Here is a 20,465-nt window from a genome sequence, read left to right on the forward strand (position 1 = left end):
ATTTTGGCATCAATAGCGGAGATTATTAATTCAGCGGTTAATCGGATCCTTAACCTCTCTCTGCAGACTGGCCGGGTCCCCGACAGGTGGAAAAGGGCAAACATTCTACCCTAATTAAAAAAAAAAAAAAACAACATTGGACCCAGAGTTAACCTCTAATTACAGGCCAATATTTCTGCTTCCTTTCTTTTCTAAGGCTCTGGAAAAAGTTGTGAATCACGCCACAACCGCATTTGTCGAAACTAATTCAATACTCCACCAGAGTCCGCCTGGATTCAGGGCAAATTTCAGCACTGAGACAGCGCTGCTGGAAGTGTCGGAAGCCATAAAGGACGTTTTAGATAAGAGTGGCAAGGCTACACTGATATTACTGGACTTATCTGCGGCCTTTGATACCGTCCCCCATGACCGAGTCCTGTTGAGACTTCGGAGTGCTGTTTTGGGGGTACTGTACTCAACTGGTTTGCCTCCTTTTTAAAGAATCGCCAGCAAACAGTTTGGTCCCTGCATTTTGCTGCCCCTATCCTCCTTAGGAGGTGGGTGTTCCTCAGGGCTCCATTTTGAGCCCCACCTTTTTAAATATATATATAGCACCCTTAGCGACTCTGGCTGAGGGCCATGGAGCAAAAATAGTATTGTATGCGGACAATACGCAGTTGCTCTTCACCTGCGATAAAGTCACAGATTTTAAAGGAGACATGATTAACTGCTGCCCAACAGAAGTGTTCTCTTGGCTTCAGTTTATTCAGCTTAAATGCAATCCGGAATAGTCGGAGATCATCTTCTACAGCCACCCCCTAAGTAAAGTTTGGCGTAACTGGTGGCCAGCTGATATGTCCTCCCCTACAACTTCCATAAAAAACTGTGAAAAATGTAGGGGTGAAGTTGGACGAGAATCTCTCCATGGAGGCGCAGATCCAGGCAGTGGTTGGATCCTGCTTTGGCATGTTGAAGATGCTACAGCAGTGTCTGCCTCTCCTGACTATCAACCACAGGAAAACGGTGGTCCAAACACTGATAGTCTCCAAGTTGAACTACGTGTATGTACTGTAACTAGGGTTGCCGGAGTATTTATTGGCAAGGCTGCAGGTGGTCCAGAATGCAGCAGCCAGGGTAATACTCATGCTTGGCCCAAGAGTATGGTTGTCCACACAGTTGAAATCTCTGCATTGGCTCTCAGTCTGCAAGAGTATCCATTTTAAGGCTCTCCACAGCATAGGTGCCGGGTACATCATGAACAGGGTCCGATTTAATTGCCCTCACCGTACATTAAAGTCCTCATCACTTCAGTTGGCACGTACCCCCAAATACCATTGAGCGCAGATAGGGGGACAATCCTGCCAGGTACAAGCAGCGCAATTGTGGAACAATCTGCCGGTGGAATTAAGACTAATGCAGTATCTTCTTGCAGGAAATCCCTGAAAACCTGGTTATTCCAGCTGTAACACTCAATCGGGTGGTCATAGCGTTCAGCTAATGTCGTCATCACGCCTCAGCGCCGGGACACTCAATTGAATAGCTGCGCTCTTTATAAATATCCATTTATAACATAACAAGGTTGATTTCAGTGACTGATCAGAGAAGATATAAGGCAGAGAGAAAAGACTGAGTCAGTACTCTAAGTGAATCTCGCAAAGAGAAGGGAGTTGACTTAAAATGTTATCTTGGTGTGAGTTAAACCAAAACCATTCTTAAAGTGCGCAAAAGACACTTTTCCAATCTATCGCTGTTAGACCAATTAACCCTGAAATCAAGGTTGTCGCCTCAAGGGGGATCAAGCAATATTAATAATTCCTACCAGGTTTGTGATCTTGAGCATTCAAGGGCTCATAAGAGTTAGGAAAGTCAGAGCATGAGTAACAAGTTGTTGTTCATGCTAGCATCTTATGTACCAATAGTTTGATTACTTTATTGGGGTTTAGCTCTCTCTAGTCCGTCAAGCACAATTCCTATTCCCAAGACCGCGGAGTGGAATCCCCTAGAAAGAGCATCATGAACATACTACTACAAATTGCAAGTAGGAGACTTAAACTATAATTCCTACGTATGTCTGACCACCTGCCTGAAAAGTGCCCCATTATTAATTTCTTCGACAGTCAACAGCATCTACTCACGAAGTCCCCTTCCTAACTCCTTTTCATTGAATCTTGCAGTGGTTGGGCTATTCAGTTTACCTGTTGGCTACCACTCCAAGGCTGGGGTTGCATGATGATATATTCTGCTCACAATTAAGTTTACCAGGCCCCGACATGTCACACTTAAGAAATCCATGGAACCCACTGTGCCTTGGAAAGGCCACTCTTACAGCAATGGGAATGCAATGCCGCTGCAGCACCCATACTGCAAACATGGACATGACCCAAGGACTCTGATGCAGTACGGGTTGTTGATTTGTTCTGGGGTATGATACAACCGTACTGAACTGAAAAGGGCACAAGTGCTCTAAACTTGCCCCGTATTTTGTTGAGGCACTTCAAAATATCTGAAATGCCAAAAACACTTTTAAAAACACACACATAGAGCAGCATTGATGACTAAAACCTTTTCCGACCCCATCTTAGTAAGAGAAAAACAATAAAAAAATTGCTTCCAACGGCACACAGCCTTATATAGAAGACACACTGTGCTGTTACTTTGAGCAGCTAAGAACAGCCACAATCCAAGCAAGCAGCACAGACATTTTGTCGTCTAGTCCATTTCAAATGTCTTCAGAAGGGCAAATAGTCCAACTCCTGCAATAACTCGTTCCACTCAAGTCAACCCACAGGGAACGGTAGCATGGGATTCAGCAGTTTATGACATTATTGAAGATACCCCTGTGGTGTTCCGCAAAAGTAACCAGAGCAAACAGAAGACACCTATTAAGGTAATGCAAGACAACAAGTGAACATTTAATCCATATGGTATAAGCAAACATTACTTAAATACTGGAAGCGTAAGAGAAATTTCTAATAAATATTAAGCTGCACTTTCCATAGAAAAGGACTTTTTTTAATTTACTAATAACTTTGCTGTTTGACATGTTTGTGTATAATATGCCATTCAATTAGCATGTTAAGTTTACCTTCACCGAGGCCAATTTTGTTTGGACCCATCCCATGAATATATGCTCCTTCTACAACAACTGCCAGTGCATGGAAATGCACCTAATATAGCCTGAAGGTAGAAACGTACTCAGACTAGGCCCATTTTGGTTTGCTACTGATCAAGTTAGCAGCTAGATGTTTGATTTCCATTAAGTATTGCGTGAACTTTGAGGGTATTTTTTGGAGATCTTCAGTTTTATTAACAAGCCAATTTTGAATTTGAAAAACAAATCTGATTGGCTGAAACAAACAAATTACTTATCATTGGTACTGATGTTCCTGGCGGATACTCTATTAAACAACAGGTTCCTCACCTTTAGAATATCTCCAGGTGCCACTGATGCTGGTAGGTGGTGTAGTGCAGCTGCACATTGACTCCACTCTGCTCTGGAAGTGACGGCTGAAGTCGCAAATAAGCACAATACAAGCATGCCGACATCAGTTCCTTTCTTGCTGTACCTTTCTTTGTACGGGGATCCGAGGTGAGCTCCTAACTTCTTATTGTCAGTTGACAAGTTTTGTATTACCAACATCTTTCCAGTGTGCAATGAAACATGCCCGCTCCTAAAATTACAGGGTTACAGTCTTATTGGGACTGTCATAAGCAGATGTCTTTGAAAAATCCCTACAAGGTAAGCCTTTTGTGTTTGTGCTTGGGCCACGACTCCAAGCTGTACTTCGCGAGACACTGGAGGAAGTCATGCAAGTCCAGTTTATGCTTTAAGTCGAGAGCTAGGGTCTGTTCCCAATTGTTGGCCCACTTCCACAACTGGTCTTCTTCGCAGAACAAGACTTTGGGTAAGTCAAAATCTAAAAAGAAATATAAAAAAAACTCCCACGTTCCCCGCAAAGATCCGTTTCAGCAGCTGACTCCAATGCACCCTGAATTTCTAGGTCCAGCAGCGAAGAGGCAAGACGTTGAGGCATTTAATCCAACCAGACCACTGAACTGGTCAGTGTGACAGCTCTCCCCACGCAGCTCCACCACTAAGTGATGCCCCTGAGCTCAGTCAAGTTGTTTGAGGCCCTATTCCTCCCGCAGGCTCCTTCCTGCGCCTCATCCCTGGTGGTGCAGTGGGAGAGTATTCTGCTTTTTTCTGTGCCCTATTTTCTCTCTTTGCTCTCTTTTCTCTATCCTCTCTGTTCTATTTTCCCTTGCGCTCCTCGGGTTGTCCACACCGCTGTTGCCCCCACATCCCTCAGTGTCTCTCCAGCTCCTGCCTCCCAGCTGACCGCCCTCCCAACGACCCCAACTTAATGGCGACCGCTGAAAAGCAAGAAGAGCTAGACTACTGACCTGGTCAGTGTGACTGTGCTCCACCGCGCAGCTCCATCACTAAGTGCTGCACCCTGCGGTCGATTACAGGGTGTTCAAGGCCCGCTCCACCCGCAGGCTCCTGCCTGCGTCTCATCCCTGGTGGTCCAGTGGCCAAAGGCAAGCCAGTCTGCGTGTGCCATCCCTTGTAATTGCATGAACACTCTAGCTGGCAATGAGTGTTGAGGTTGAAGAGTAGAGTCTGTATGTTGCGGATCCTGGCCGGATTGGGGTAGGTTGGAGAGTAGAGTCTGTATGTTGCGGATCCTGGCCGGATTGGGGTAGGCCAGAGCCTTTTGTGCACTTAGAGTGGCTCCTAAGTACCCTTGTATGTTGAAGGGTTGGAGATGGGACTTGGGCAGATTTACTGTGAATGTCAGTGTGTCTTAGACAGCTGTGTTGCGAACTGGCTTTTATGAGCCAGTCGTCCAAGTATGGGAAGCCATGAATGTGTGGTCTTCGTAGATGAGCTGCGACTAGTGCCAGGCATTTGGTGAAAACCCTGGGTGCGGTAGTGACTCCGAACCGGAGCACATTTTATTGATTATGTTGACCCACTATCACAAACCTGAGGTATTTACGGTGAGCGGGGTGGATTGGGACGTGGATGTAGGGGGCCTTTAAGTCCAGAGTGGACAAAAAGTCACCTTGCTGAAGGAGTGGGAGCACTTGTTGGAGTGTCACCATATTAAAGTGATCCGATTGAATGTATAGATTTAGGTCTCGGAGGTCTAGTATCGGCCTGAGAGAGCCATCCTTCTTGGGAATCAAAAAGTACAGCGAGTATACACCGGCCCCACGATATTGTAGTGGAAGTGTCTGTAAGTTCAAGGCAGTAACCATATTGGATAATTTGTAGAACCCATCTGTCTGATAGGATTGTATTCCAGACGGGTAGAAATTGGGACAGACATCCCCCGGCAGAAGTGGAATGATCCAGGGCAGCGGAAGGAAGTCACTGTTTGGTGTTTGCAGGGGAAGTGCGTGTTGACTTGCAACTGCCTCTTCCCTTACTGTTGTTACCTCTAAATACACCTCTAAAGTAACCTTGATGAGGGCGACTTATCGTTGCCCTTGTAAAAGGAGGAGGGATTTTCTGGTGAAATGTTTTTGGAGCCACGCCTGTAAAAGGAGCGATGAAAGGATCCCCTATTAGAAGGTAATTGCAAAGCTACATGGACTTGGCGACCTCAGTGTCTGTCTTCATTTTCTCTAAGGTGGTGTCCACCGTTGGCTCGAAGAGGTGTTCTTTATCAAATAGTTGGTTAAGAATAGAGACTTTTACCTCAGGTTTGAACCCTAAGATTCTTAGCCAAGCATGCCTGCGTAGCAGTACTCTGGTGTTAACTGCACGGGCTGCTGTGTCTGCTGCATCTAATGCGCACCTAATAGAGGTATAAGTGATTCATTTACCCTTAATGAGGCCATTGTGCTCCTCAGGCAAAAACTGCATTAATTTTTCTAGCTCATCGTAATGAGCTTTGTCGTAGCAAGCTGATACAGCTTGTGCATGTGCCATTCGCCAATGATTGGCTGCTTGGGATGCTACTCTTTTGCCAGAGGCATCGATTAATTTTGACTCTATCAGGAGGAGGGGCCTCATCTGTGGATTGTGAACTTGCTCTTTTGCGAGCATTTGAAAATACGAGTCTAATGGGAGATGACCCTTTATGTAAGTGGTGTCAGTAGGTGCTGGCTTGTACTTTTTCTCTACCCTGAGCGTAATAATTCTTGCCCACACTGGGTCTTTAAAAATGTTGTCTGTATGCTTGAGCATTCCCTTGAGCATAGGTAATGTTTGAGTAGATCTCTGAGAGGAACTTAAGGTTTTGAACAAGAAATCCTCATCAAGAGCCTCCTTCTGTAACTCCCCCCCTTGGTAACGAGCATCCCTATTAAGTAGCTCCACATACCCTATTTTGTTTCGGGTGGTGAGGGTTTGGAAGGGTATAGATCCGGATCATTGTCCGTGTTGGGATCTGTGTCATAGTCCTCCCATGGATCATTAATGTCCTGTGGCCTATCCCCATCCCCCTTATCTTGTGGATCAGGTGATAGTGGTTGTGGAGAATTTGTGGGTGTGATAGGCAAATTCAGGTGAGTGGGTGAAGGAGTTGCAATTTAAGGAGGAGTAGGGTTAGTACCCACATTCTTGCTCTTCAAAGGAATGTGGTAGTCCTCCTGTAGGCCTATTTTCCTCTTTTCTGGTAGTTTAGCGTGAATATGCTCAGTGTCTGGATGGATGACCAGTTTTTTTTGTTTCGGATCTGTGTTTTCAGGCGGAACATCGAAACAAGGCTCTTTTGATAGTAAAGTTGTTTTTTCTTTGGGCGTTGTAGTTTTCGGTGTCGAACGTTTCAGCTACAAAGATTTACTCTTTGGTAGCAAGGGGATGGCAACAAGTACGTGCTTTGACTTCGATGCCGATGGTCTCGGTTCGGCTCCGGAATGGGGCCGACTTGATCCCGAGCCAGAAGGCTTGGCCTTGTGTTTCGGTGCCAGGCCCGTGGGCAGGGCGTCCAAAAGTTTTTCTCCATGCCGACCTTGGACCGAGGGCAGAGGAAGAACCGGAACCTTTTTCTTTGACAAGTGTTGGGGCAAGTGGGTATCTGTACTCATGGTACGCTGACCCAGTGTCACTTGCTCATGTTCTTCCATGTCCGAGTCGGCCTCGGACACCAAAATGTGTTCTGCTTCCTCTTTAGCTCCTTGGGCAAGGAACTCTTCTTGATCCGAATCTTCACAGAAGATGTCCGGTGCGGAGCCGCTTTGATGTTGCATTTCGTGAGGTCAAGCCGACGATCACGGAGCATCATCTTAGATCAAAACGATCGGCACGCCTCGCAGTCCTGTTTGTCGTGTTCCGGAGATAGGCACACTTTGTGCAAGTCAGCGAGCGGAAACTTAGCGCAACACCCAGGACAAAGCTTGAATGAAGCCCATTCCATTGACTGCTAGCAAGCCAGACGCGGGTAGGCCCAGCGGCCCTGCACAAGTTTTTTGATCGAAGACCTCGAGATGAAACAATACACTGAGAATGGAAAACTCGATCGAGAAACGATACCGTCGAGGGTAGTGGACTGCGGGTCGAGGGGAACTCGAGAAACGGTGTCGAACCAGAACGCCGCAATTCACATCTGAACCAGATTGCGGAAAAAAACAATCTAACTGTGGAGTCGATGCCCATGCGCACTACCACCGAAAGGAGGAGTCACCTACCTCTTGACTGGAAAAGACTTCTTCGAAGAAAAACAAAGTGCAAACATCCGGACCCAACACTAGATAGCAGACTATGCAAAGCATGTGATCTACAGCTCACATGCCTCAAACGTCATTTTGAACAGTATTTTTCTTTCTTTAACCTTAATGGGTGGGATTCATGTACCTTTGCATGTTCAGATCAACTGTATCATCTTATTGTATTTCATCCTAGAAAATTAGCCTTACCCAGAGGATGATCTTTAGAAACCAACACTCTTTCGGTGTGATCTCTAAATTATTTACTGACCAGCATTATACTTTGTTCTGCTATTTCATGATCTGCATTTATTCTGAGCCTCATGCTTAGCAATGACTGACTATTTGCCTTTTATTTTAATTTCTGTAATGCCGTTTAACTCTTAATAAACAATCATGGTTTGTAGCATCATTTTTGTCAGTCTTATTTTAAAACACATGTAGAGCAGGGAAATTCCAGGACTACAACGGAAATAGAAGAAATACTCACATGTAACTGGCTAGGTGACCTGAGGAACTTAAATCTACAACAATAAACCACTAAGGTCTGATACTTAAATTCTGATTTTCATTACTTTTTTAAGGTGAATGAACAAGTTACTTACCTTCGGTAACGCCTTATTTGGTGGAGACATGATCTAGCCACAGATTCCTTACCTTTGAATTTCCCAGGTGTCAGACTAGATCCAGAAGATTCTTCTTCAAGTAGTACTCCTGCAAGCCGGTAGGCTCCACGTGGCGTCGTCCGCGCCAGAAGTGCCACATTAGCGCCACCTCAGTGTGCCGACGTCGATTACTTTTCATGACTTACCACGCCAGAAGCGCAGAGCCTTGAAGAGTACTGACATCAGTGTGTTTGAAAACTAGGGCCCTGAAAGGGATCAGCCCTGACCCTAGAAACCTGTCCGCAGTGCGGGGAGGATGGGTGGGTTGTTAAGGCGGTGATAGAGACATCTAGCCACGGATTTCTTACCTTTGAATATATACCCAAGCAATTTCATCCCCGGAGGAGGGACTGTGGACAAGATTACACTAAGAAATCCTGCGGGCCTGAGCGGCTGAAATGGCTGTCCCTGCGAACTTGGAGCCTAGGCAGTAATGCTTAGTAAACATGTGCAGGGATAGCCATGTTGCCAACTGACAGATGTCCGGGCCTGGGACTCTATGCGACAATGCTGTGGTGCAGCCTTAGCCCTGGTGGAAAGAGCCCTCAAGCATTCAGGAGGCTGCTTCTTTGCGACAGCGTAGCAAATCTTGATGCAGAGGATGACCCAGATTGAAATGGTCCTCTTCTACACTGCATGATGTTTCTCTGCTCCAAAATACCCCTTTCAAGAGTTGGTCGTCCAACTCTTTTGCGCAGTCAAGGAAGAATGACAACGCTCTTTTTGGGTCCAGACGGTGGAGTGGCTCCTCTTCTTTAGAGGGATGCGGTGGAGCAGGTGAACAAGGTGACATCGCCCCACACAGAATGGGGTTATCACTTTAGGAAGGGAAGAGGCCCTATTGCGAAGCACCAACTTGCCAGGGAAAGCCATCAAGAATGGAGGCTTGGACGATAAAACCTGCAGCTCGATCATCCTCCTGGCAGGTGAAATTGACACTAAAAAGGCTGTTTTGGTAGAGAGCAGACAGAAAGGGCAATTATGCAGAGGCTTAAGGACCTCTGGCCGCCCAACCCATATAGTAGTAACGGACCGTGCCCTCAGCTGACCAGGGGTTGTGGAACTGGAGCTGCTCTGTGTCCAGGATACGGCTGGTGTGGCTGAAAGAGCCTTCAGTAGCCACGAAAGGCAGACTGGGAGCGTGTGGCCACTGAGAGACCCAAGGACTTGGCCTTAGCTTGTGAGTCCTGAAAGTGCTTCAGCCCTCTGTCTGCCTCGTCTCAGAAAAGATGGTTGCCATCAAAGGGCATGTCCATGAGCGGGTCGGTACCGCCACCAAAAAGCAAGATGTTCCCAGCCAGACGTGGCATCTAACCGCCACTGTTCATGAAATCGATCTGCCCAGCGAGTCGGTCGTATATAAACCATACCTATTGATGACTTTTGCTGCGTCTCTCTCATCTGACACTGCTTGAGAAGGGATGGCCCAGGCTTCCTCTGAAACCTGTGGCAGCACTTGCCTAACCGCTTCTCACAGAGAGGAAGAATAACGGCCCAATAAGCATGCAGTGTTCACCGACTGCAAGGCAGGCGGAAGAAAACATTTCTTGTCCCAACTCTCCAGCCTCTTGGATTCTCTGTCCGGGGAGTAGAAGGGATCACACCATGGGATGTAGAGACTTGGACTAACAAGCTCTCCTGAGTAGGGTGGATGGTGAAGTTTGGGTCACCTGGAGCAGGGCGGTGATGGCGGGCATCCATCCTATTCACAGGAACCCTTGCGCTGGGATTGGACCAGGTTCCCAGTAGGACGTTAGTGAGGGCCTCATTTACTGGGAGTAAGGTTTCCTAGAAGGAAACTCCTTGCTGGAGCACCTCTGTCAAGATGTCAGCCTTGACCGTCACTGAAGAAAACTAGAGTTCAAGGACCTTAGCCGTCCTTCGCACCACCTTAGCATTAGACACTCCCTCATCCGTAGCCACATTAGGGGGAGAAAGCATGCCAGAATCTGGAGAAGTATCCAGTCCGCTGGCCTCGATCCAACGATCCCTCCCAATCTTCTCCCACTCCTAGACCTTTTGTATTTGTAAAGCACGGCATTCATCCAGAGGATATCACGGCGCTATGCTAGGACTTTTAGTGTGTGGCTGAGTGATTCATGAGCGATTTATGAGGTTGGCCAATATTATTTTCCGGAGAACAAATGAGTTACGTTTTTTTCTGAAGACAAGATAGTTTTCTGTGAGGCGGAGTTCTTGTGGTAGGTCATTTGCAAGAGACAATAATTTAGTGTTATTCTTGTGTTATCATGCTGTTCTTCAATGGTTATCAGCAATTGAGTATCATCGGCATAGGAGCAGATACCAAAGCCCCACTTCTCACTGATTTTTGCCAGAGATGACACATAGACATTAAAGAGAGTGGGGCTCCGGGAGGCCCCCTGCGGAACACCATAACTGATGGGTTTTGATTTAGATGAGAACCCCCCATTCTATTATTCAGGAAGGAGCTCAGCTATTGAAGGGCTTTAGCATAGACTCCTTTACCATGAAGAATCTCCAATAGGCGATTGTGTGAAACAGTGTCGAACGCCGCCGATAGGTCCAATAGAACTAGGACGGCAGATTTCCCTTGGTCAACCAGGGATCTTATATTGTCTGATATGGCTAGGAGGGTTGCTTCCGTACTATTAGCGTCTCTAAAGCCAGTTTGGGAGGGGTCTAGTAGACCGTTTAACTCAAGATAGTTAGTAAGCTGTTTGTTAACTAACTTTTTCATGACTTTGGAGTGGTATGGAAGTTGGGAAATAGGTTGGTTGTTTGCCGGATTACGCACGTCTGTTCCTGCTTTCTTCAAAAAGGGGATTACTACAGCAGGTTTCCATGTTTCTGTGAATACTGCGGTATCCAGCAAATTACTGAATAGCTGGGTAACATATGGGCAGATTATAGGTATGATCTGGGCAAAAATATATTGAGGACAGGGGTCGAGAGGAGACCCTGACTTGACTTCTCCCATTGTTTTTGCAACTTCTACCTCTGTGAATGGGGAATAGCTGCCCATGCAAGCAGATGCATCGGAGGGGAGGGTGGGGTTAAAGTTAGGTAGTTAGTTGTGAGCAGTGAAGTGCTGGTATTGAATGTGGAATATATTTTACAAATTTTATCTGAAAAGAACTCGCTGAATTCTTTGCAGCCTTCCTCTGTGGGTGGCAAGGTTTGGGATAGGCTCATTGGGTTGCATAGCTCCCTTACTATTTTGGACAGCTCCTTGCTTGAGTTACAATTCTCATTAATTCTTCTAGCAAAATAGGACTTTTTAGTTTTCTTGACGGCGTTATTGTAGTTCTGCAACTCTGTCTTGTTAATTTGTCTATCTGTTGGTAATTTAGATATCCCCCAGTGATGCTCTGCGGTTTGACACTTTCTTTTGAGTGCCTTAAGTTTGTGTGAATACCACTTTCTATGTTGAGGTTTATTTATCACCTTTAACGGTAGCTTTGGTGCAAGTAAGTCTAGGGTGTTAATGATTACCTTTTCAAGATTTGTTGTATCCCCATTGGCCTGGAGCATACTTAAGATCTCTGGGTTCTTGGTGCGAAAGTGGGACCGAAAGGAATCCTCAGTAACTAAACTCCATGCTCGCTTTGTCCCCTGTAAGTCCCTCATGGGCTTAGTAGGATTCGCCGGGAGCATGATTGTGAAGGATATAAGTGAGTGATCTGTCCTGGATAGGGGTTTAATATCCTGAGTATTGACTGAGTTCAAATTTGTGAAAAGCAGACCAAAAGTATGCCCTGCAATATGCATGGGCCCTTTGACCCACTGTTTTAGCTGGAGAATCTGCATATCGGTCTAAAGGTGTAAGGCTGCAGAATTGTTGGTTTTCTCAAAATGAATGTTAAAATCCCCTATGACCAGATACTGATGTTATATCGCATGTGTAATTTTCAGTTCTTTATTGTTTCCCTTTCCTGGTTTCCCCTTTTAGTATTGTATTATCTCTTTATTATGCCTTTCTCCTTTAAGTATGTTGTTTTTATATAAATATGGCACATGCTCCTGCACATGCATTCCTGTTACCATCATTCTGTTTAGAATGTTATTACTGGCATTCTTGTAACTGGATCTGAGCTGAGCAGTACTGTCTCTTCTACAATAAACCTATCCTGGATTTACTTTTGTGGATTTTGCATTATATTCATGAATTCAACAACTGACTATATTTACGGCAAGGGGGGAATAGTTGGATTAGTAGGTGGGTGCTGAGTTCAGATTGATGCCCCGGGGGATTGTAAATTACAGCTCCTCCGAGCAGTATGTGACCTCTCTGGGTGCTTGAAATGATAGGACCTCATGCTTCCCTACTTGTGTCACTGCGACCTGGTGGCAGGTGAGGTAATCTTTAAAGAGAATGGCCAGACCCCCTCTTTTCCATCCCTGCCTGTCTTGTTTTATGATTTTTTAACCTGAGGGTAGGGCTGTTGAAATGTCAGGAGCATTACTTTCATCCAGCCATGTTTCCATTATAAAAACTAGATCCGGGCGCATTTCATTTATGGTGTCCCAGATATTGAGGGAGTGTTTGGGTACAAAGCGGGCATTGAAGTAGATGCATCTTAGTTTATACTGGTCAACCTTTCAAAATAAGGATCAGGAAGCGACCCAGGACACGTATGTCCTGTTGGCGCCGGAATCGACGGTTGATGTGGTACCGACTGCGGGTCATCTGGAACCAGATTAGGGCTGTCGCAATGGCACAGTTGGTGCTGTTCCAAATCCCTGTCTGGATCCATTTGGGGCCGCCGGCATGGAACCCAATGGGACCCCATCTGATCCCACGAAGCCCGGAGGCGCGCCGGAGGTGTCAGAACACAAACATGAGGCGCAAGCTCTCATCAAATTCTTTTGAGTTGAGTGGGGGTCGTTCTAGCTCCTGGGAAAAGCAAGGAGGCACGGAGCTGACCCAGGCAGTTATCGGAGAAGGAAGGCTTGAACATCGAAACTGCTCAGTTGCATCAACCAACGGACTTGGGGTGAAGAGGACTTGGGGCGAGGGCGTAGAGGACTTGGGGCGAGGGCGTAGAGGACTTGGGGCGAGGGCGTAGAGGACTTGGGGCGAGGGCGTAGAGGACTTGGGGCGAGGGCGTAGAGGACTTGGGGCGAGGGCGTAGAGGACTTGGGGCGAGGGCGTAGAGGACTTGGGGCGAGGGCGTAGAGGACTTGGGGCGAGGGCGTAGAGGACTTGGGGCGAGGGCGTAGAGGACTTGGGGCGAGGGCAAAGAGGACTTGGGGCGAGGGCAAAGAGGACTTGGGGCGAGGGCAAAGAGGACTTGGGGCAAAGAGGACTTGGGGCAAAGAGGACTTGGGGCAAAGAGGACTTGGGGCAAAGAGGAGTTGGGGCAAAGAGGAGTTGGGGCAAAGAGGAGTTGGGGCAAAGAGGAGTTGGGGCAAAGAGGAGTTGGGGCAAAGAGGAGTTGGGGCAAAGAGGAGTTGGGGCAAAGAGGAGTTGGGGCAAAGAGGAGTTGGGGCAAAGAGGAGTTGGGGCAAAGAGGAGTTGGGGCAAAGAGGAGTTGGGGCAAAGAGGAGTTGGGGCAAAGAGGAGTTGGGGCAAAGAGGAGTTCAGGCAAAGAGGAGTTCAGGCGAAGAGGATCTGGGACTCCTGGAGCACCTTGCTCTCGACCAGGGAGGTGACCTCCGTGGTGTCGCCTGCTGGGCCAAAAGCAGCTTTAGGGACTGCTCCCTCAAAGCCTTTGGAGCCAGGGCCCGGCAGTGGGAGCCGTAGTTGCGCCCTGGACACCACAAGCAAACCAAATGCAGGTCCATCACCTACATTGCATGGTGACAGTACGGTTTAAATCCTTAAGGCTTCCTAGACATCCTCCCCACCAAAAAAGGAGTCAACAAAGAGCCGAAAAATCTTGGTCAAAAAGTTCCAGAGGGTGGCTCTCTTCACCGATCAGCGCTCGACTAGTGCAGAAAGAAAAGAACTGACATCACTGTGCTGAGGTGGTGCCTATAGAGGTGACGCAGATATCACTTCCGGGAACGTACAATGCCGACGCCATGCAGAGCCGACCAACGCCACCTACCGGAGCACAGGGGTATTGCTTGAAGAAAATCTTCTGGATCCTGTCTGATGCCTGGGAAATTCAAAGAAATCTGTAGCTAGATGTCTCAATCAAATATGGGGCTTCACTCGAAAGATCTGTGGCTTCACTTGCCTCTTCTTTTTACTGAATGTTAGCATGTGCACACTGCATGTGCGATGGCTTTGTTATTTATGGTAGCCAATACGCAGGTGGGGTCTCCTGGCACTAGCAGTGAGGCATAACGTGCTACATCCACCATAATTTCCAGTTCCATCAACCGTATGGCAATCATTGTCCAACATTTTTTTGTTGCCGTTTAATCAAGGCTACCTGCATTTCTTTTCGCTTCAGAGATTGAATCTCCTATTAACAGTGGAGGGTGCTTTGTTTGGAGTAGTTTGTTTACCAACTGGTTAGTGCAGTGTGGGGTCATGTTTTTAGCGTGGAGTTGGTACATCACACTGAGATTTTAAAGGTTATTCTTCAGGTACATTATTGACCACAAAAGGATTTACTTTGCATGATGCCAGCTTCTCAGACACCACATTAGTGTAGATGTTTGCCGGCATGAGGCTTTCCTTTGCTTTGCCCTCTTATTTTTAGATGCATGCTTCCATAATGGCCTCCTAAATCTGGGGGTGTCAGTCCACCTCATTTACCTAGATATCGGTTGGCTGCTTTGTCTTTCTACTTCGGATGGAGCACTAGGTGGAGGTGCCCATTTGGGTTATGGCTACTTTTATTCAATCTATTGTAGGAAGCTGGCTTTTTATTAAGTGTACCAAAATGAGATACACTATATAGAAAGTCCAGACACCCCTTATTGGCTTAAAGGGCTTAAATTAATAATCCCAAATGCTCTCTTTTGTGGTAATGTGGGCAAGCAGTTTAGGCTGATCAGATGGTAGTGTTAAGCGTTTGTTGTACATGCAGAGTCAATAAATGAGACACACAAGAAAAAACTGTAAGAATTTAGAAAAATACATGTTTTTAAATCATTTTACACAGCAAGAACTTTATAATCAGGTAAGTACTTTAGACATTATCTAGTTTTACACTAGGAACAGTAGAAAATGACAGCTGTTAATTTGAGGCATGAGCCTCGAACGCTGCAATGTTATTCTATGGGAGTTACATTTACTGCATAGGGTCATTTTTAAACAACTTACATGCCTGTCCTTTTGGACTTAACCTTTTCAGCGCGACCGCGATTCCCCCTCCGGTGCTGGGCCCTAATAAAAACGGGCGTGGTCATGACGGAACGGTTCCGTCATGAGCACAGCTCAACCGTAGCTCATGACGGAACCGTTCCGTCATGAGCATCGAAGGGGTTAAAGTGAGTGGGGGCTAAGGTCCGAGAAAGCACCAAGAGTTCTGTTTTACTTGTCCTGGGGTGTCTGGGTACAGAGGTGATTTCAGTGGTGGGAGCCTTGGAAGCTACACGCGGTAGTCGATGAGAAAAGTACCTGTAAGAAAGAGGCTGCAAGGGGGTGCCAAGGGACCAGTTCGGCAAAACCTAACGGGGGGATCCATTCTTGGGGGTCTTAGGACTACAGCAACACAGTCTGTTTCAATAGACTCAGGCGGAGCAGCTCAGGTGCATAGGTGTTATGTACGGCAGGTCATCAAGTCCGAGGTTCCCACAGTTCTCGGTGCACCTACAGAAGAAGTAGAAGAAACACAGCAAGATGACCTCTGGCATGGATCTGGCCTCTGGTGAAGTCCCTCGATGTGCTGGTCGGTTTTGCCAGCAGCGGTGTTCAGACTGAACACACACAAGCCTTGGTGCTTGCAACAGGATCCAATACCTCAGGTATTGGTGTAGGCCGTCTCCTGGGGGTCCTGGCATCTCCAAACTTGGTGGGGAGATGGATCTGACCTCATGGAGCACAGTGTCCTCTTCCTCTGTAGCTGCTGTGTCTGTGGACCCGGTTGTCAGCAGATCAGTGCACTGGATGTCACAGTCGGTGCCTGCAGGCAAGGGACTCCTCCACTTCAAGGGAGATGCTGACTGGTGGACAAAGTGCTGGCAGCCTACAGAGCTATTTGGAGGATGCACAGCTGCAGGACAATTCGGGTCTTTGAGATTGTCGGGACAGGAGCAGGCAGGGTTTGGCACCAAAGTCCACAGCTAGTGCTCGGTCCTCGCGTTCCTTGGCTCATCTTTGTACTTATTCTTCAGTGAGTGGAATCGGAGTTCAGGGAGCCACCTAAATACTGAATTTATGGGTGTTAAGGCGAGTGAAAGGTAGTAGCCAGTGGGCTACTCACCCTTGGGGTCATGGCACCCCCTATATGACCACTTCCTGTGGGGAGTAGCATAAACCTGTCCCAGAGGTCCTAATTCCACCAAAATCAAGATGGTGGAACCCTTCCTTTATGAAGCACACCAGGCAGTCCATCTTAGGGGTGTGATTAGCCTGGTGGTGCAATACACCTACTTGCATAGCTAATTTCCTACCTGTCCTTGTGCCAAATGGACCACAGGGCAGGATGTGGCATCTACCAGGTCTAGGGGAAGCAGGGGATGCATATCAAAGGCAGTTGGGCTTTATGATACCAAACACCATAGATTTCAGTAAAGCCATCATGTAGCTAGAGAACTCTTAATGACCATTGCCCAGAAAATATACTTAAGATGCTTTCTCTGTTTACTTGCACTATCTAGTAATTGAACTAGACACCATAGGGGCATATCTGCACATGCAGATATGTCTCACATGTAATATAATGCACCCTGCTTTCATTCTATAAGGCCTATTGTAGGGGAGACTGAAATATAGTGCATGCAGTGTCTGTGGGCATGGCACATAGGGTGTGTTACATGTCATGTTTTCACATTTGTCTGCACCATTTAACGCAGCCTGCAATGGCAGTCTGCATGATTTTGGTGGCGGGTCCCTTAGGGTAAAACAACAGTTGATGGACAGAATGCAGAACAATGTCATGCACTCACCCCAGTACAGAGATCTGGGCCTAAATCCATCGTTTTTTTGCACTCCACACCACCGCAGTTCAGACATGGCCATATGCAAATCAGCCTTGACCCTGTGCCTCATGGGAATAGTCCAGCCCGAACTGCCAAGCCAAGTCTTTCCTGGACCGGAATCAAGCATTCTAGGACCGGTTTCTGGCTATCAGCTGTCTTCAGCCAGGATAGCTTGACTCCAGTGGTGTGGAGAGCATGGGACTCACGTCTGAGCATACCCATCCCACTCGGGGTGACAAATGCAAAACAACAGTTGATGGACAGAATGCAGAACAATGTCATACACTTAGGGTGGCAAATACATGCTGCAGCCCTCAGGGACCCTCTTTAGTACCCCTGCCCTAGGAACAAGGGGTACCATTTACTAGGGACTTACAGAGGTTCAAACAGTCTTGCCAACTGTAGTACAACAAAACAGTTACCTTGTTTTAGGGAAAGAGCATTGACATTGGTGACCTGGTTAGCAGGAACCCAGTGCACTTCAGTCAAAATTGCATCAGATATCAGGCAAAATGTGGGGCTGGCCATGTAAAAAAGAGGCACTTTCCTACATCTATACTATTTCTTTGTTTAGCATATCTTTGATTACTACAAACCTACTTCGGACACGGCTTTCGGGGAATATAGTTACTCCTCTTGACATTGTTGATCCCTATACAGTTTAATGGATTTTTTAACCAGTTTCTCCTTTTAATCTCATTGACTAAAGGTTGCTACCATTGTTTACTTGTCCTGAGGAAGACCCCAAAGCTATCGAGATAAAGGGTCAAAATGTTGACAAATTCCACTGTTGGTTGTCATTATGTTGTTCTCCTGTACAGTAAGAGTCCTGTATATGAGTTCTATGCTTGAAGAAAGTATCAATTGACAACAGTGGTTAATCCATTGCAAATAATTCTTGAGCACCTGTGTTTCACTTTGTCATGAATCAGTAGCACTGTGACGTTTTCTTAGAAGAATCTATATAAACGTTCATGTTTATAAGTCTGTAAATACTACTAATTCAAGATCCAACAAATGGAATATGTAATCTCTCTCTGTTAAGAAATTACTAAGAGAGCACAGGCTATAAGATCTCTCCGAAGAAGTCTTATTTTTGTACTTACAATCCTCACAGTGGCAACCCATTGGGTCTTTTATTTTACCACTCTGAGAATTAAAATAGATTTCACCTTTTCTTGAAGGCAAGGTCTGAAAAAGTTTTTTATATGGTTGTGATTTTCACGATTCTGACATTCTTCTGAAAATGAGATTTTTCTTCAATGGGTCAAGGATAAGAGTGGAAAAAATAAATGATGCCTCTGGATGTTTTGGAGAATCATTACCCCTTCATATTAGCCTCGTTATTCAGCAGACTACGGGTCAAGAAACAGAAAGGGCAATGATGGTTTTTTTCCAATACCTAGGTTGATGTTTAGTGAATCCGTGAGCTAGCACGACAACTATGGCAGTCACACATTCCGTATGGAGTATTGTTATAGAGATTCAAAGGGGAGATACTCTGTGTCAAGGCTGAGGGGGTTCTCCACTGGCCATTAAATTACACACTAGCCTAAAAAAGACACTAGTGTAACCAGTAAGGTACATGGCCAAGGCATAGGCAAGCAAAAACCTCTGCGCATGTACCATAATGATATTTTCCTGGAATATTACATATTACATTAAATGGTGAATTCATTCCGGAGGAGCTGGTTTTCAGACTCTGTCCTTGGCTAACAGTGTTATGCTGTACATGATCTTTTGGTTAGGCCAAACAGCCTACTGTGCTTACCGTTAGATGACCTGGTTTATAAATGTTTATTAGTAAATTATGTTGTAGTATAATTGTACATCAGTTAGCTGCACCTCCAGGGTAAGAATGCTTCTAATTTGTCGCTGCTGACAGCTCTCTGTTTCTTCAGTATGTTCTCCAAGTCTGGACACCATTCAGTATCTAGACTTGTTTATTTGTTCTATGCAAAAGTCTCACCTATTTTCTTTGTTAATGCTTCCTTTCTGTAGGTGTCAATTTGGCATACCTGAATGGGTACCGGTCAATATCACGCCCCATGCATAGAACCGAACAAGCTAGGCTGCACATATATACGTAAAAGTAAGTATCTCATTACATTCAGGAAGTGTTTAGGAAAATATTCTGGTAATGAGATATGTATATTGTATATCTTACCTTGTCATTCTTGTCAGAGTATTCAGTTGTTTTCAGCTTTTTCCAACACTCAAGATGAAGCTCTACTTTACAGAGCTGACAGCAGAATACACGTATAAATCCCTAAAACAAAGATGTAAAACTTGAAATATTTTGAATGTTTAACGCATTTAATGCAATACACTGTTGAACTAGTTACTTACTTTCGGTAACGCTCTTGCTAGCGGATGCTCTAACCACAGAGTCCTCACCTTTATAATATACCCAGGTGCCAATCTACATTAACAGAACTTTAACAGATGTGCTCCAACATAATGGCAGATGACGTCAGGCAGCTAATCCAAACCATAAGCGATTGAAGCTGCATGCAAGCCTCAGCCCTGCGCGCTGACGTCAGTATGCATCTTTCCTTTTCCGTGCCTTCAGATGGGGAACGTTGAACAATTATTGGTGACAGTGTGGCAGTCTCTAGCTTGGGGCATTTTAGATGTTAAAGAAGCCAATACACAGAACTTGGAGGAGGGTTGGGAGGGTTATGTGGTTAGAGTTCCCACCAGAAAGAGCGTTACTGAAGGTAAATACCTTGTTCTTCTGATGGATACTTCCAACTGTAGATTCCTCACCAATAGAGTAAATAACACAGTGGTACTTCTGTGGAAGTGGAGGCTCGTGGAGTGGGCCCCGACCAAAAATTCAAGTCAAAGTAGTGACCTTCTTCAGAGAAATGATTGTGAAGGCAGTACTGCTTTGATGCTGAGTCGCAGCGAGGCGGATATCACTAACAGGCACCCCCGCTATTAGCAGCCTTAGCCCTGATGTAAGGGGCTCTCAGGCACCCAGTGGAGCTGCTTCTTGGCCAGTGCGTAACAGGAAACGACTGTAGGAGAGTGGGGTCTGCAATCCCATGGCCACCCCAGATTTTTGCTTTTTGCTTCACTGGTTTACGACTTTCCCTGGCTGTGGGCCTGCTAATCAGACCCACAGCCTAGCTGTTC

The 20,465-nt window shown here is 46.2% G+C and overlaps 1 protein-coding gene across 3 annotated transcripts in view; it reads right to left on the reverse strand.

Annotated features, from left to right (window-relative positions):
* Positions 1 to 20,465, reverse strand: part of LOC144772494 (E3 ubiquitin-protein ligase TTC3-like) — a 1,119,388-nt gene that overhangs the window by 615,559 nt on the left and 483,364 nt on the right. For all 3 annotated transcript variants that reach the window (XM_078656860.1, XM_078656861.1, XM_078656859.1), the window contains exon 23: positions 19,492 to 19,593. In XM_078656860.1, coding sequence (XP_078512986.1) covers positions 19,492 to 19,593 — 102 coding nt within the window. The remainder of the gene's footprint in view (positions 1 to 19,491; positions 19,594 to 20,465) is intronic.

Source organism: Lissotriton helveticus, chromosome 8 (assembly GCF_964261635.1).
Source record: "Lissotriton helveticus chromosome 8, aLisHel1.1, whole genome shotgun sequence".
Lineage (NCBI taxonomy): Eukaryota > Metazoa > Chordata > Amphibia > Caudata > Salamandridae > Lissotriton > Lissotriton helveticus.